The 13435-nt window shown below is 36.1% G+C and overlaps 1 protein-coding gene across 2 annotated transcripts; it reads left to right on the top strand.

Annotated features, from left to right (window-relative positions):
* The first annotated feature begins 3120 nt into the window (after positions 1 to 3120).
* Positions 3121 to 9710, top strand: LOC126798362 (uncharacterized). Of its 2 annotated transcripts, XM_050525310.1 has the most exons (10): positions 3121 to 3252; positions 3332 to 3394; positions 5640 to 5720; positions 5846 to 6038; positions 6426 to 6502; positions 6718 to 6808; positions 6913 to 7544; positions 8161 to 8610; positions 8889 to 8942; positions 9033 to 9710. In XM_050525310.1, the coding sequence occupies exons 3-10, from the start codon at positions 5667 to 5669 to the stop codon at positions 9273 to 9275; spliced, it is 1794 nt and encodes a 597-aa protein (XP_050381267.1). In that variant the 5' UTR covers positions 3121 to 3252; positions 3332 to 3394; positions 5640 to 5666; the 3' UTR covers positions 9276 to 9710. The 2 variants fall into 2 exon arrangements, with proteins under 2 accessions (XP_050381267.1, XP_050381268.1); XM_050525311.1 differs by lacking the exon at positions 9033 to 9710 and having other exon boundaries at positions 8161 to 8621.
* Positions 9711 to 13435: the final 3725 nt, after the last annotated feature.

The raw sequence follows: 13435 nt of genomic DNA, 5'->3' as shown, positions 1-13435 counted from the left end.
CAGATTAGAACAACGCACCTGGCTTGCTTATGTAACATGTAAAATTGTTCCGTTTCCACTTTCAATATCATCCTCCGGGTGACATTAAGTTGTACTCATATATACCTCGATACGGTAATAGGAATGAATAGCCTCGATACGGTCCCTAATATATACCTCGATACGGTAGGTCATCGTTGTTTGTAGTACCTATGTCGTCGGTAGTAGCTGTAGTAGCGTCAGATACGGTAGTAGCTGATGTTTTGATCAATTGAAGCTGCATAGATTAATTATTTGGGATGGATTTTTGAACAATGAGAACCGACAATTACTTTGAATATGCTGTAGGATCCACCGTACAAGCTGTAGCATGAAATTGATCATGAATCACAGTTGGGCAAGAAGTTTGTCAGCATGAAATCCCAAAGGGTGAGATAAGAATAACTCCATTAGGGTGAGACGTACAGCATCTTCTATATCGGTTTGGTCTTTCTCATTCACTAATTCTTTTATCTTGCAGCACAAGGTACATAAAGAATTAGTGATGAAAAAGATCAAACAGTATAAATGACGTGCGTCTCGCCCTATCTAGTTATTCTGGTCATTCTGTTGCCCGATCAAGTATTACAATTACCTCAGTGAAATTTTGTGATGAATTGTATTTACTTTCAAGATATTCATGGGAAGAAGCCTGGGGACAATTTCTAAACAAATCTTTGAAAAAGCTGAGCAAACTTCGACTTGATGGATGTGATCCTAGTAAGTAAAATATAATTATATGATCATTGTTAATTGGGCATCTTCTGGCTTTGCTATTATGACGTTTATACTCTGTTTTTGTGCTTGCAAAGTTTCGTAACATCATGAATACATAACTGTGTTACAGTGATTATTCTATGATACAAGTAGTTGAATGTATTGATATTAAGTATTTGATACAAAGCTAAAACTAGCTATTTATAGGAAATAAACATGTATAATTACATTGCTGTAACACTATGTCTAATGATGCATTCTATATGTTCTACCACCGTGAGTAACATGATTCACTCACAAAGCTGTCTCTCCGTCTGTTCCTCACACTTAACACAAGTGAAGCAATTCATCTTTGCAACAATGTTAAAGCACAAGCTTTTCATGGTTTATTTACCATCTATAAAAAGCAGCAACCGAAACACAAGCCTTACATGTTTTCCCTAACACTTCAGCCTAAAACACACTATCTTGTATTTCTATTCAGTTCAAGATGAGAATGTCTTCAGCATCAGGCTATTGCAGATTATTATAATTAGTTCATATGCAGAAGTAGTACACTTCCTCTCTATTCATCTTGGTTATTATATGTTTTAATCTGCCTTTCTATAGAAGCAGATAAGCTCTCTAGATTTTTATGTCAGAAACTTGGGATTGTACTGGATCAGTGGTTCATGCTACAGTTCTCTTGAGCTTCATACTGTAGAAGGCAAGAATTCTTCTCTTGGTTGTAAAAAAGAGGGTTGTATGTTTTTCTGCTTACGTTGTTCCAATAATCGGTCAGATTAGGATTTGTTTTCAGGTGTTGATTCTCGACCATGGCTCTTGGAGGTGGAAGAATATGCTCTAAAGTCTGAAGCAAGAAGCAACGGTGGCCGGTGGGCCTCTGCTATGGATATAATCGGACTTGAATGACTTGGCAACCTGTCCAATCCAAATATGCCTCCCTTCTTTATATTGGTCAAATTCTGGTGGCCATTGTCAGGGTTGTATGACAGGGATGTCTCGGCCTTTCCCATCCATCCATGATCCATCCAATTTAGCAGCAATTATTTTCACTTTTATGATGAAGAAATCCTAAACGCTACAACTTGATGAAAACATCGTGATTACTCCTATCATGCGGAGCTCCTCTTAGATATTTTTTACGTTTTAACGTCGAACATGTATGGAATAACAAATTACTCAAAAGTATTAGACAATAATTTAGTTTATAAATAATTCATTACTTAATTTAATAGAACAAATGAGAATTAAATGATGGCAAATTGTCACATGTCATAAAATATTTTACTTTTTTTTTATCATTTTTAACCCATAGTATTTACTACCATCAATGAAGAGGTTATCTGCTACTGTCGAGTTAAAAACCAGCTGCTATTGTCGACTTAGAAGACATCTACTACTGTCGACTTGCAAGGTACATGTTACTGTCAACTATAAATCTAACTGCTACTATCGGTTTGGAAGGTACCTGCTACTGTCAACTATAAATCTAACTGCTACTGTCGACTAAGAAACTAACTGCTACTGTGGTTTATGGTGAGTAAAATTCACAATTTCAAAATTTCTCAAAACATATGCAATATGATACTTAAATGAAAATCCATGACATAAGAAACAACTTTATGTATTGGCTCACCTCCAAATTACTGGTAGTTTGGCCGAAAAACTTAAATTTGCCGGAAAAAATTAAAAAATGAGAAGAGAGAAATTTCTTAGATCTATTAGTGACATTTGATAATTTTCACGAAAAATATTGGTATTTTAAATATTTTTACATTAATTATCAATTTTATTTAATTTATTCTCTGAATTTAGGCTTATGTCCTAATTTGTATAAAAAATATGAAAATTGACTTTTTAGTTAAGTCAAATGTAATCTAGTACCACTAAGTAATTTCCCCCTTTATAAAATGACACTAGTAAACAACTTAACAAGTGCACAACATATAATTATGTTGGACACCAAAAAAAATCTTCATGTTGGAAAATACATACGAGGACACGAATGTTATGAGACAATGCCTAGTTAAGACTACAGAGTTGCAAGTCGTCTAGATACAACCCACTGACGGTAGATCAACTCGTGTCAGCAATATTTGACTGCAATTTTACTTGGGCAGTGAAAAAAAAATCTCGCTAATCCCACACATTCCGATGGACACGCCTCGCTAATCACACCCAAATATTAGAAAAATTATATTAATTGTTCCCGTTTAACGCCGTCATGGCCGTAACGTGGATCAGCACGAGCCGCAACTACCCCGTTTGAATGTCCTCCACGTGTCGCCGCCCTCCATCCCTCCCATCCGGGTTTGGACTCCCAACCCGAAGGGATCATAAAAAATTAAAAGAAAACAATCTAAAAATGCCCAAACGCACCCCCTAAACCTCTTTCATTTTCGTTTCGTGTCCCTTTTTGGCGGTTTTGAGCCTCTCGGTTTCGAACATTCGCACGAAAATCTCTGACGCCTCTCTCTCTCTCTCTCTCTCTCGAGCGCTGAGTCACCCTCCGAGGTCAGATCTCCACCCTCTCTCTTGTTCCTTCTCTCTCGATCTCGTCCCTCAGATCTTCATTCTCGTTTTGATTTTCCAGCACGGTTTTCGCGGATCGCCGCTCGTTCAGCTCCGCTAGGTTGTTCCGATGCTCCGTGATCAGGTACTATTCATCTTCCGATCTGTTCAGGCTTTTGTCTTGTACAACTGACGAGACAAAGCTTAGTGGTTTGATTGTTACTTAGAGTTGTATGATCTTGCCGACTTGATTGAACTGATTAGCTGTCCGAGTTTGTTGTTTCCATTTTTGTCCCTAGCCTTGTGATAATTAACCGGACAATGATAACATGAATCGTTGTGCTGTAATTTTTTTCTATGATAATTAGCATAATTACTTCTGAATTAACGAATCGGAGCTTTTGCCTTTTGGATCTCCTTTTCTGTACCTGTCAGATTTTTTTGTTGGGAGCTTCTATTCATACCATTTTCCCAAAATGGGACTTGGACCTTTATTATTTCTCTTAAATAATTTTGACTTAGTCAATACATATGAAATTACTAAAAAACATATAACAATCAAAATATAAAAAGAAAAATAATTCTTTACTGATCTATTATAAAATTTAAATATAGATAATTATTATTTATATTTATTACTAGACAATTCAAAAAGGATATCAAATTGTATTAAATGATTTAATTGATTACCTTCTTTTTTGATAAACATTATTAGTCAAAAAATTAATGTAGTTGATAAACATCAAATTAAATGTGGACGATTTAATATATATACTATATAACTATCTAGAATTTCTCATAAACTTCGATTTGAGCTAAAAAACAACTTGTTTATTAGAAGTTAGAATATTTCATATATGTTGATGAACAAAACTCATTAATTAGAGGTTAAAATATTTCATATACGTTGATGTTACTATCAATGAATGAAAATATAATTTACTATTTTATTATGAATTTAGAAAACGAGTGGAAGAGTGATTGAATTAATTGAAGAAGATAGTTTGTGTGATTATTATGCAATTTTCGAATTGTATATAATAAATAAATTTGAAATAGAGTATGAAAAAAATTAATAGATAGTAGTATGATTGATATATCAAATTAGATAATTGGCATTTTAAGAAGGGAGAATTCAACAACTAATACCTCAATTATTGGTCATTTCAATTTTTAGTACCTCATATTTGAAAACTAAAACATTGGTATCTCAAGTTTTTATTTCAACTTCATTTTAGTTCATTCCATTAATTAACATCGTTTGTGGCTTCATCTCCCACCAATTTTAAGGACATTTTTGTCACATCATTATTTTTTGATTGCATCTTTCATTTTCCTCTAATTTCAACTTCTATTTTTTTATAAAAAAAGTTAATTAATTCATATCATTTCATTATAAAATTAATAAGCATTATTCATTTACCACACTATTACAAACAAGCTAAAGTTTGTAATTATAAAATAAACCAACATATATTTCATATTGTATATGCTCATCAACCAACAACCATATTATTATAATAATATGCTCAAAAACTCTATCATAGTCATTTAAATGTTTCAAAAATAAAAGAAAATGCTTATATAACAATTGGTTAATTTGAGTGGTATAAAAATGTTGGCTATAAACCAAATGAAATCAGTGGAAAATAAAGTGACGAAATGCCCTTAAAATTTGGTAGGAAATAAAGCCACTAGCGGTGTTAATTGACGGAATGAACACAAATTAATCTGAAATAGAAACTTGAGATACCAATGTGATAGTTTTCAAATGTGAGGTACTAAAAGTTAGAATGATCAATAGTTGAGGTACTGTTTATTGAATTTACCCTTTTAAGAAAATTTTAGAGGTCTAAATAGTATGTTAAGTATCTATAGAAGCAAAATAGAGGTCTACTGAGTAAAGAGGTCTAAATACCGTTTTTGGAGGTATGAATAGAAACTCATTTTTTTGTTCCTTGAGAAAAATGCTAAATGTAGATGGTGCTAATGTGATTTTACCAAGTTATGCTTGAGATTTATTAATTTTTTTAAATACGTAAGCTGGTGGATCAATATGTTGTAGTGTAGAAGTAGCAAGACAGCGATTATCGATCCGGAGGTGGTAATGCAGCCACATTATAAATCCTCAATAGGAATGTGTTAATTATGAAATGAATACAGAACGTTGTATAATCTTTGCTATATGAAATGAACTGCATATCAGAACAAAGCATCCGGCCTGATTGTGTAAAATGATAAAAGATTTACGGACATGTGCAAGCTATAAGTACAGTTGTACACGACTTTGATCCTCTTAATGCAATTTATATGCCATGGTGATGTTTGATCATTTGAATCTGTATGGCTGAGGGAATACAATGAGAACTGATAGATGCTTTGAATTGTAGGGTCAACTGTACAAACTGTAGCATGAAATGGATCACAAAGCTCAGTTGTGTAAGAACTTTGTCAACATGAAATCCCAAAGGGTGAGAATTATTAATACTTCTATAAACTGCTTCTAGGCACTCTCATTATTTAGGTGGTAGGATCTGTAATTTATTTTTCTTTGGAATTACAACATGTATCATATCTTCCATATTTTTCTTTGCAGGTGAGATTTGAAGAATCTTTTGCTCCTGCACTGGATGATGAATCTGAGACGATTGAGCACTTACTAGCAGAACCTAAAACAGAATTTGTTACAGTAGATGGTGTCTTGTGTTTTGGCAAAGAGAATGTAGAAAAATGCTTGAGCTTTGATGATTTTGCTTCTGGATTTGACTATGGACTAAATACATTCACTGGTAATACATTTATTGGTATTACTTAATAAATGTTACCATTTACAATGTCAAAGTGAATTTACATGGGAGTATCTTGTGGGTTCATCCTTTTAAACAAATCTAACATCGTTTAGTTAGCCTCCTGACCTTTGAACCCTAGATTGAATTTCCTTTCACCATTTGTATGGAAACCTAAATAATATATAATAAAATTATATAAATTTAAAAAGTAAACATTTTGGACCTCCATGTAATGAACTCTCATTCTGTGAATATAGAACAAAAACTAAATTTAGTCTTTTCAAAAGATCCATGTTAATTATTGAACTCTCTCCTTTTTGGACATTGGAAATTCATTGCGTTAAGTTGATATCGTTCTAATGCGTTGTACTTTCTGGTTTTTTTTAGGTGGGCGTCATTCTGCTCATCCTCGCGGGTTGCGTTCTGCTCATCCTCGCCAAGGAGACTATGAATTAGAACTTGGAGTATGTACCTAACTACATGGCTCAATTAGAGTTCTTGTCAAGAATTACCCTCAGCATTGTCTTTCCAGAAATCAGCTCCAACTTCAGTTTCATCCCACATTTTGTATTTTGATGCATTATATTTGATATGCCATTGATTAGAGAAATTTTGGCTGTATTACAGTTTTTATTTGCTTCCATACGTGATTGCTCCTTTGATGAGATAGTTTTAGTAGGTTCTTGATGGATTGCTGGATGAAGTTGAAGAAGTGGAGGATATTCATGCAACAAATGGCCTTGCAAGTCCATGTGATGATTTTCTTCTAGGTGGAAATTTTTACCATCGTTTTCTTTATTGTGATGGCTAAAAGTGGTCAGATCTGATATGATTTCGTTCTCTATTTTATTGTATTGTCTTTTTCCATCTGCAGATATTGGATTTACAGGGAAAGATACTGTGCTGGAATTTGGTCCTCATGAAAGATCACATTGTGGAAACACTGATAGTCGGTCCCCAGGGTTAAGTGGCAGTAGTAATAGTGTTGTAGGAGTTTCTGAATCGTCAACGGTGACAATTCAAGATTTTGAGTGCAAAAATCATTCTCAGCCCAAGGAATCACCTCATAAGTTTCTTTGTGACCTCAGGCAGAAAAAACGACGTCAGACACCAGTTGAAGGAAGTACGCAGCCTAGTTCATTCAGTTTTCAAAATCTTAAAGAGTTGGATAATTATCGGAAACCTTTAGGAAATGGATTATGTTCCAGTGAAATTGACAAGAGTTCTGTTGAAGCAAACAAAATTGGTGCCATTATTAAGAAGAGAAGACTGCCTAAGACTAAGAGATTCGTTGAAAATTCTTCAAAAAGGAAAGCAAAAAATTTTGTGGCAAGTGATAACATTTCTCATCCTGCTGCTACAGATGATCAGTGCTCGCATGCTAGATCTCAGAGTAAACTTCTTACAAGACCAAGGACATTGTCATCAGTTCCCGAGGAGGATTCAATTTCAGATAATCTAACACTGTCTGAATTCAAGATACGGATAGCACGTCCAAAGAAGCAGGTGATAGTTTGTTGTAGGGAAATCCAATCCTTCTTATCTTTCTTCCAGTAAAACTTAGGACAGAAATAGGGAACTGTTTTCTTCCTCTCTGATACTTCTATTTGTTTGGTGTCTCTGTATCTGTGTTCCTCTTATTTGTCTTGTCATGTCAAGTTAACAGTAGATTAATAAATTGCTAAGTTTAACGGTAGTATGGTTCTGTTGTTTCTGTGACATTGCATGGAAATATGTGAGATTATCTGTGTCATGACTATCTGCTGAAGATGAGTCTATATCTCAGCTGGCAGTACTTTTGGTGAGACCCAGGTTAATTTTGCATCTCCTGTGTGTGAGAATGTGCTACTGCCTTTCTGTAGCTTTATTTTATCGATTCTGGGGGTCCCTGTCTAGGTACAGCCAAAGCATTGGTGATAAATTCTGAGGTACCATCTGGGTAGAAGTGTTCTTGTTGCACTGATTGCACTGCTGCCCTGATGTACATTAACTTAAAACATAAATATATGAGTCAGAATCAGATCAAGAAAGGCATCCCAAAGTATTTCTCCAACAATTGTTGCCTTGGCTCTTCTTTTTGCATGATTTCTAATTAGTTTCAGAATTGTTTTTTTTGGCACAGGCAATTCCGACTGAATTTCAACCCATTACATCTGAGTCTGAAGATGAAATTGTGAGAGTGACGATACGAGAAAAGCATGATCAAGGGAATAATCAACCTATTAAATCCAAGTCTGAAGATGAAACGTTGACCACGAAGCTATCCAAAAAGCATGATAGAAGGAAGCATCAACCTACAAACTCTGAGTCTGCTAATGAAACTGCGACAAGGAGAAGATCTACAAGGAATAATCAAAGGACGCATCATCCTGTTAACTCTGAGTCTGATGATGAGATTCTGGAAAGGAAAAGATCTAAAAAGCATGATCGAAGAAAGCATCAAAGGATGTGGGATATCTCTGAGGTGATGGCATTGGTTGATGGTATTTCTGAGCATGGAGTTGCACAATGGACACGCATACAGAGGCTTCTATTTACATCTTTTTCTCATCGTACGCCTATGGATCTCAGGGTATACTAATGGTTTCTACCAAAAAGAAAAAGAAAAAGAATATGATCTTTCCATATCTACAAAAAATGGAGAAGGCCAGTTTTCCAACTTGAACTGCCAATCAACATGTTGTGCTGAATTTTGGACAGGCCACGTGAACTGACTCATTTGCAATCTGCAGTCCACATTTTAACTGGCTTTCTCCATCTTTTGTGAATTTGGGAGAAACTTAGTTTTAATTTCAACAGTTTTCTTTTGTTATATCATCTCTTTTGATTCACTACTTGTGTATGTTACAGGACAAATGGAGAAATCTTCTGAAAAATTGCTGTAGCAGGAAACTGAAGAAAGAGGCAAGTTCACTCTACTAGTAATTTCATGCCAGTTGGGGTTTATAGAAAATGTCATGTCAACTAATACTGGTGTGATGTGGCTCAATACAGCTTGAAGAAAAGGATGAGAATGACATGCATCTACCAAAGTCACTGATATACCGAGTCCGTGAGCTGGCAAAGAAACATCCATATCCAAGGCAGCGTGGTAAAAAGTGTTCCCCTGCCATACTCCCTGCTGAATATCCAAAGCAGCGTGGTAAAAAGTGTACCCCTGCCATACTCCCTGCTGAAAGCAAAGGTGCTTCATCGGACCGGATCATAAAGTATGTGAGAAAGAAGAACCGTTCTTGAAATTCTCTGCTGCAGCAACTCCATAGTCAGGACTACTTTACTTGTAAAAAGTCTCTATTGGTATTAACAAGCTTCTCATTAACATCCTGTTCTCAGGTCCCCAGAAAATATGAATACAGAATTCAGGCTGTCAGCCCGAGTGGGTCGAATTTTCTTTTTGAATCCCGTTGGAAACTAGATAAATATTTCAGACAAAAGGGGTTATATTTGGCATTGATGCATGTCTTTTCTAGGATTTACTTTTGGGTAACTTGCAAACGTTGTTGCTGGACAAACTTGTAGATGCTTAGAATTTATAGGTGTGATGGGCTGTTGATTGTTTGACCCTGAATCTACTGCTTGTTAGTGCATTTCTGTGTTCTGTATTGAGTGTTCCTTTTGGCTTAAGAAGCCTTGTCTTTCCAGAATACGATACTGAGCAAGATCATCGTTGCCATTGAGCTCATAAAATTACTTGCATGGCCTGTGGAGGGCGGGTGGTTTATGTTTCCATTACTTCCTACTATTTAGCTAGCAAGGTTCTCATTTTTTATGTTTCTGAACATGATTTGAATCATCTACTGCTCATTAGCTTGGGGGACTTTGAGATCAAATTTTATGGAATCTAACTCTAGATGTCATAAGGTAAAACAGCAGGACCTCTGAACAACGAAATGGAAACATTCATTTTCAGCAAATTTGCACATACTGTTTCCCACTTCCTTATATTAGCTATATATCCAGAGGATTACAAAGGCAAGTATATGCAAAGAAGAGCTTAGATTTATAGGACAGTAGCGGAGTCCAAGCAGGTATTCATCGGATGCTAATCCCCACCTTTCATCGCCCATTTCCACCATCACCGTCTCCCGGAGAAGAGCCACTTGGATCATTGTAAAATTGTCTAGGTATGCTGTGATGGTTGTCGATTTGGTGGTTATCCATACGGCTTGCGGTGTACTTAAAATTGCTCCTCTCCACCGTATTTTGGTGCTTTCACCGCGGTGGTGCCGCTGCTCTTGTCCATATATTCCTCCCAGCATAGCTCTACTTGGTGCTCCCAAGCAAGAGCTTGCCATCATCATCAACACCAAAAATATTACTGCTACCACCTTCATTGCAAAAGTTTTGTAGATGATCATGAATGTATGTGTCACTTTGATTTCTAAGAAGGGGGTTAGTAAGGTGTGGTACTTCCTAGTTTGAAATGTGTCTAGAAGCTAGCCAAAATGTAAGTAGACGAAGAGAATCTAAGAGGCAGGTGTTTGTGTGGAGGAGATGGTTTCCTAGCTGATTTGTTAGTTGATTATATAGAGGAAGGGATGAACGAGTTTATTGTTGGAAGTTGGGATTAAGATTGGTAATTATGGTGTCTCCACTATGTATCAGACAAGATTAAGTGGGTTTTCCATATTATTAAAGCTTAATATATGACCTCTTGTGTGTGTAAAGATTACTTCTTTCTATATAGCCAATTAGCCACCTCAACAGAGAAAATCCACTTTCCAAGTGGAATTATAGTATTCACAATCACAAGTCAATTTCCAGCATAATGGGTTTGCTGTTTCAGTCATTTGTTATGTCATATCACAAGTCAATATTGCCAGACGGAGTTAGATTTAGGTAGACACCTTATAAATCACATTTTAGCCATGTCTTAATGCTTTCTTGCCAAACGTGAATATCAGTTTCCTAATATTATAGTGAATTATTTAAGCCTTTTGTTATTAAATATATACAAGACAGTGAGTAGTATCACTGTCACTAAATTTACTAAGAGAAACAATAAGCGCTATCCTTTAAATAGCATATCACCTTTGATCTTTGAGAATCAATTTTACTACAAGTTTTAAGAAAAAATGAGTAGTGATAAGTTAGTTCTGAATGTACATAAGCCCAAAGATCAAATTGTGTTTAGTAATGAAATCAGGGAGATATCAGTGACTGTTTTTTCTTTCTGACTGCCTGGAAAACAAGTGAAAATGCAACATGTGGCCTAAGTGTTGATTGGTATGGTATAATTCCCAGATGCATTGTTGAATAGAACAGCTCGTAACACTCCCCCTCAAGTTGGGGAGTAAATGTCTCACATACCCAACTTGTCTAGTGAGTTGCGGAACACTTTAACAGAAACAGCTTTGGTCAAAATATCTGCGAGTTGATCTTCAGTGCGTATATGTGGCATGTTAATGATTTTAGCTTCCAACTTCTCCTTGATGAAATGTCGATCAACTTCAACATGTTTTGTTCTGTCATGTTGAACTAGATTGTGTGCTATGTCGATGGCTGCTTTGTTGTCACAATACAAATTCATAGCATTCTCGGGTTTGAATCCCAACTCTTTCATCAAATGACGAAGCCACAACATTTCACATAGTCCATGAGCCATTCCTCTATACTCAGCTTCTGCACTGGATCTAACAACCACCTTTTGCTTCTTACTTCTCCATGTGACCAAGTTACCTCCCACAAAAGTAAAGTAACCAGAAGTAGACCTTCTATCAGTGATAGAGCCAGCCCAATCTGCATATGTGTATCCAGCTATTTCCATGTGCTTATTCTTTGAAAACATGATCCCTTTACCTGGATTAGCCTTCAAATACCTCAAAATTATGTACACTGCATCCATGTGATCTTCACTTGGTGCATGCAAAAATTAACTTACAACGCTTACAACATATGCAATATCAGGTTGGGTATGTGAGAGATAAATGAGCATTCCTACTAACCTTTGATATCTCTCTTTGTTAGTATGCACTTGGTTTGAATATTCTGCTAATTTGTGGTTTTGCCCCATAGGTGTATCTGCAGGTTTACATGCTAGCAAACCAGTCTCCATGAGTAAGTCAACCACATACTTCCTCTGAGATAGGAAAATGCCTTCACTTGATCTAGCCACCTCAATACCCAAGAAGTATTTCAGTCCTCCAAGATCTTTCATCTCAAAAACAGATGAAAGATGCTCTTGAAGTCTATTCATTTTCTCTGGGTCATTACCTGTCACAATCATATCATCCACATAAATGATAAGTGCGATAAGTTTATCTTTATAGTGCTTCAGAAACAATGTATGGTCAGAGTTACTTTGTTTGTAACCAAATTGTTTCATAGATTGACTGGATCTTCCAAACCACGCCCTCAGTGATTGCTTTAGTCCATAAAGAGACTTCTTCAACTTGCACACCATTCTTGCTTGTGAAGGTAGAGAATAGCCAGGAGGTAGATCCATATAGACTTCTTCTTTGAGGTCCCCATGCATGAAAGCATTTTTTACGTCAAATTGCTTTAGAGGCAAATCTAGGTTAGCTGCTAATGACGGCAGTACTCGAAAAGTATTCATCTTGGATACTGGTGCAAAGGTCTCCTGATAATCAATGCCATATGTCTAGGTATATCCTTTAGCAACTAACCTGGCTTTGTATCTATCCAGTGTACCATCAATCGCGTACTTCAAGGTATAGATCCATCTGCATCCGACTGTTCTCTTCCCTGCTGGCTTTGGCACTAGTTCCCATGTATGATTCTTTTGCAAGGCTTCCATTTCCTCTTCCATAGCTTTGGTCCAATTAGGATCCGCTAGAGCATCCTGTACTTTATTTGGAATGACAATATTGGGATATCCATCATTTAGTTATCTCCAAATTCTTTTTCCTTTATTATTTCAGCATCATAAGCCATCAGACTTTAAATGCAACACTTGCATTTTGGGAAAGAGTCACCGTGTGAGCTATCCATTGAGCTCGACTAGAAGTGTATCCCCATTTGATCTTGTTCATTCTGATGTTTGAGGGCCTGGTCCACCAACACACATAGGAATGAAATGGTTTATCCTATTTGTTGATGATTGCACCAGGATGAGTTGGATTTACTTGATACGAAATAAAAGTGAAGTTTTTTCAGTATTTCAGACTTTTCATGTCATGATTCAAACTCAATTTCAAAAGCCTATCAAAGTCTTTCGAACAGATAATGGTGGAGAATATGTAAGTCATCTCTTTCACCAATATCTAGCTACACATGGCATTATTCATTAAACCACTTGTCCTCGAACCCCTCAGCAAAATGGTGTGGCAGAACGAAAGAATCGCCATATTCTTGAAGTTGCTCGCTCCATGTTGATTGGAGCTCATATGCCTGAATATTTATGGGGTGATGCTATTCTCACTACTGCATACCTCATA

This window comes from Argentina anserina, chromosome 6 (genome assembly GCF_933775445.1).
Source record: "Argentina anserina chromosome 6, drPotAnse1.1, whole genome shotgun sequence".
NCBI classification, from domain to species: Eukaryota; Viridiplantae; Streptophyta; class Magnoliopsida; order Rosales; family Rosaceae; genus Argentina; species Argentina anserina.
The sequence above is the reverse complement of the archived record's forward strand: the minus strand, read 5'-3'. Positions and strand labels throughout refer to the sequence as shown.

Bases quoted from the DNA above. Each gene is read 5' to 3' on its own strand.
- LOC126798362 (XM_050525310.1), top strand. From the start codon at position 5,667: ATGGATCACAAAGCTCAGTTGTGTAAGAACTTTGTCAACATGAAATCC. The intron at 7,545-8,160 runs GTGATAGTTTGT...TTTTTGGCACAG, and splicing joins TAGCACGTCCAAAGAAGCAG to GCAATTCCGACTGAATTTCA. The intron at 8,611-8,888 runs GTATACTAATGG...TGTATGTTACAG, and splicing joins GTACGCCTATGGATCTCAGG to GACAAATGGAGAAATCTTCT.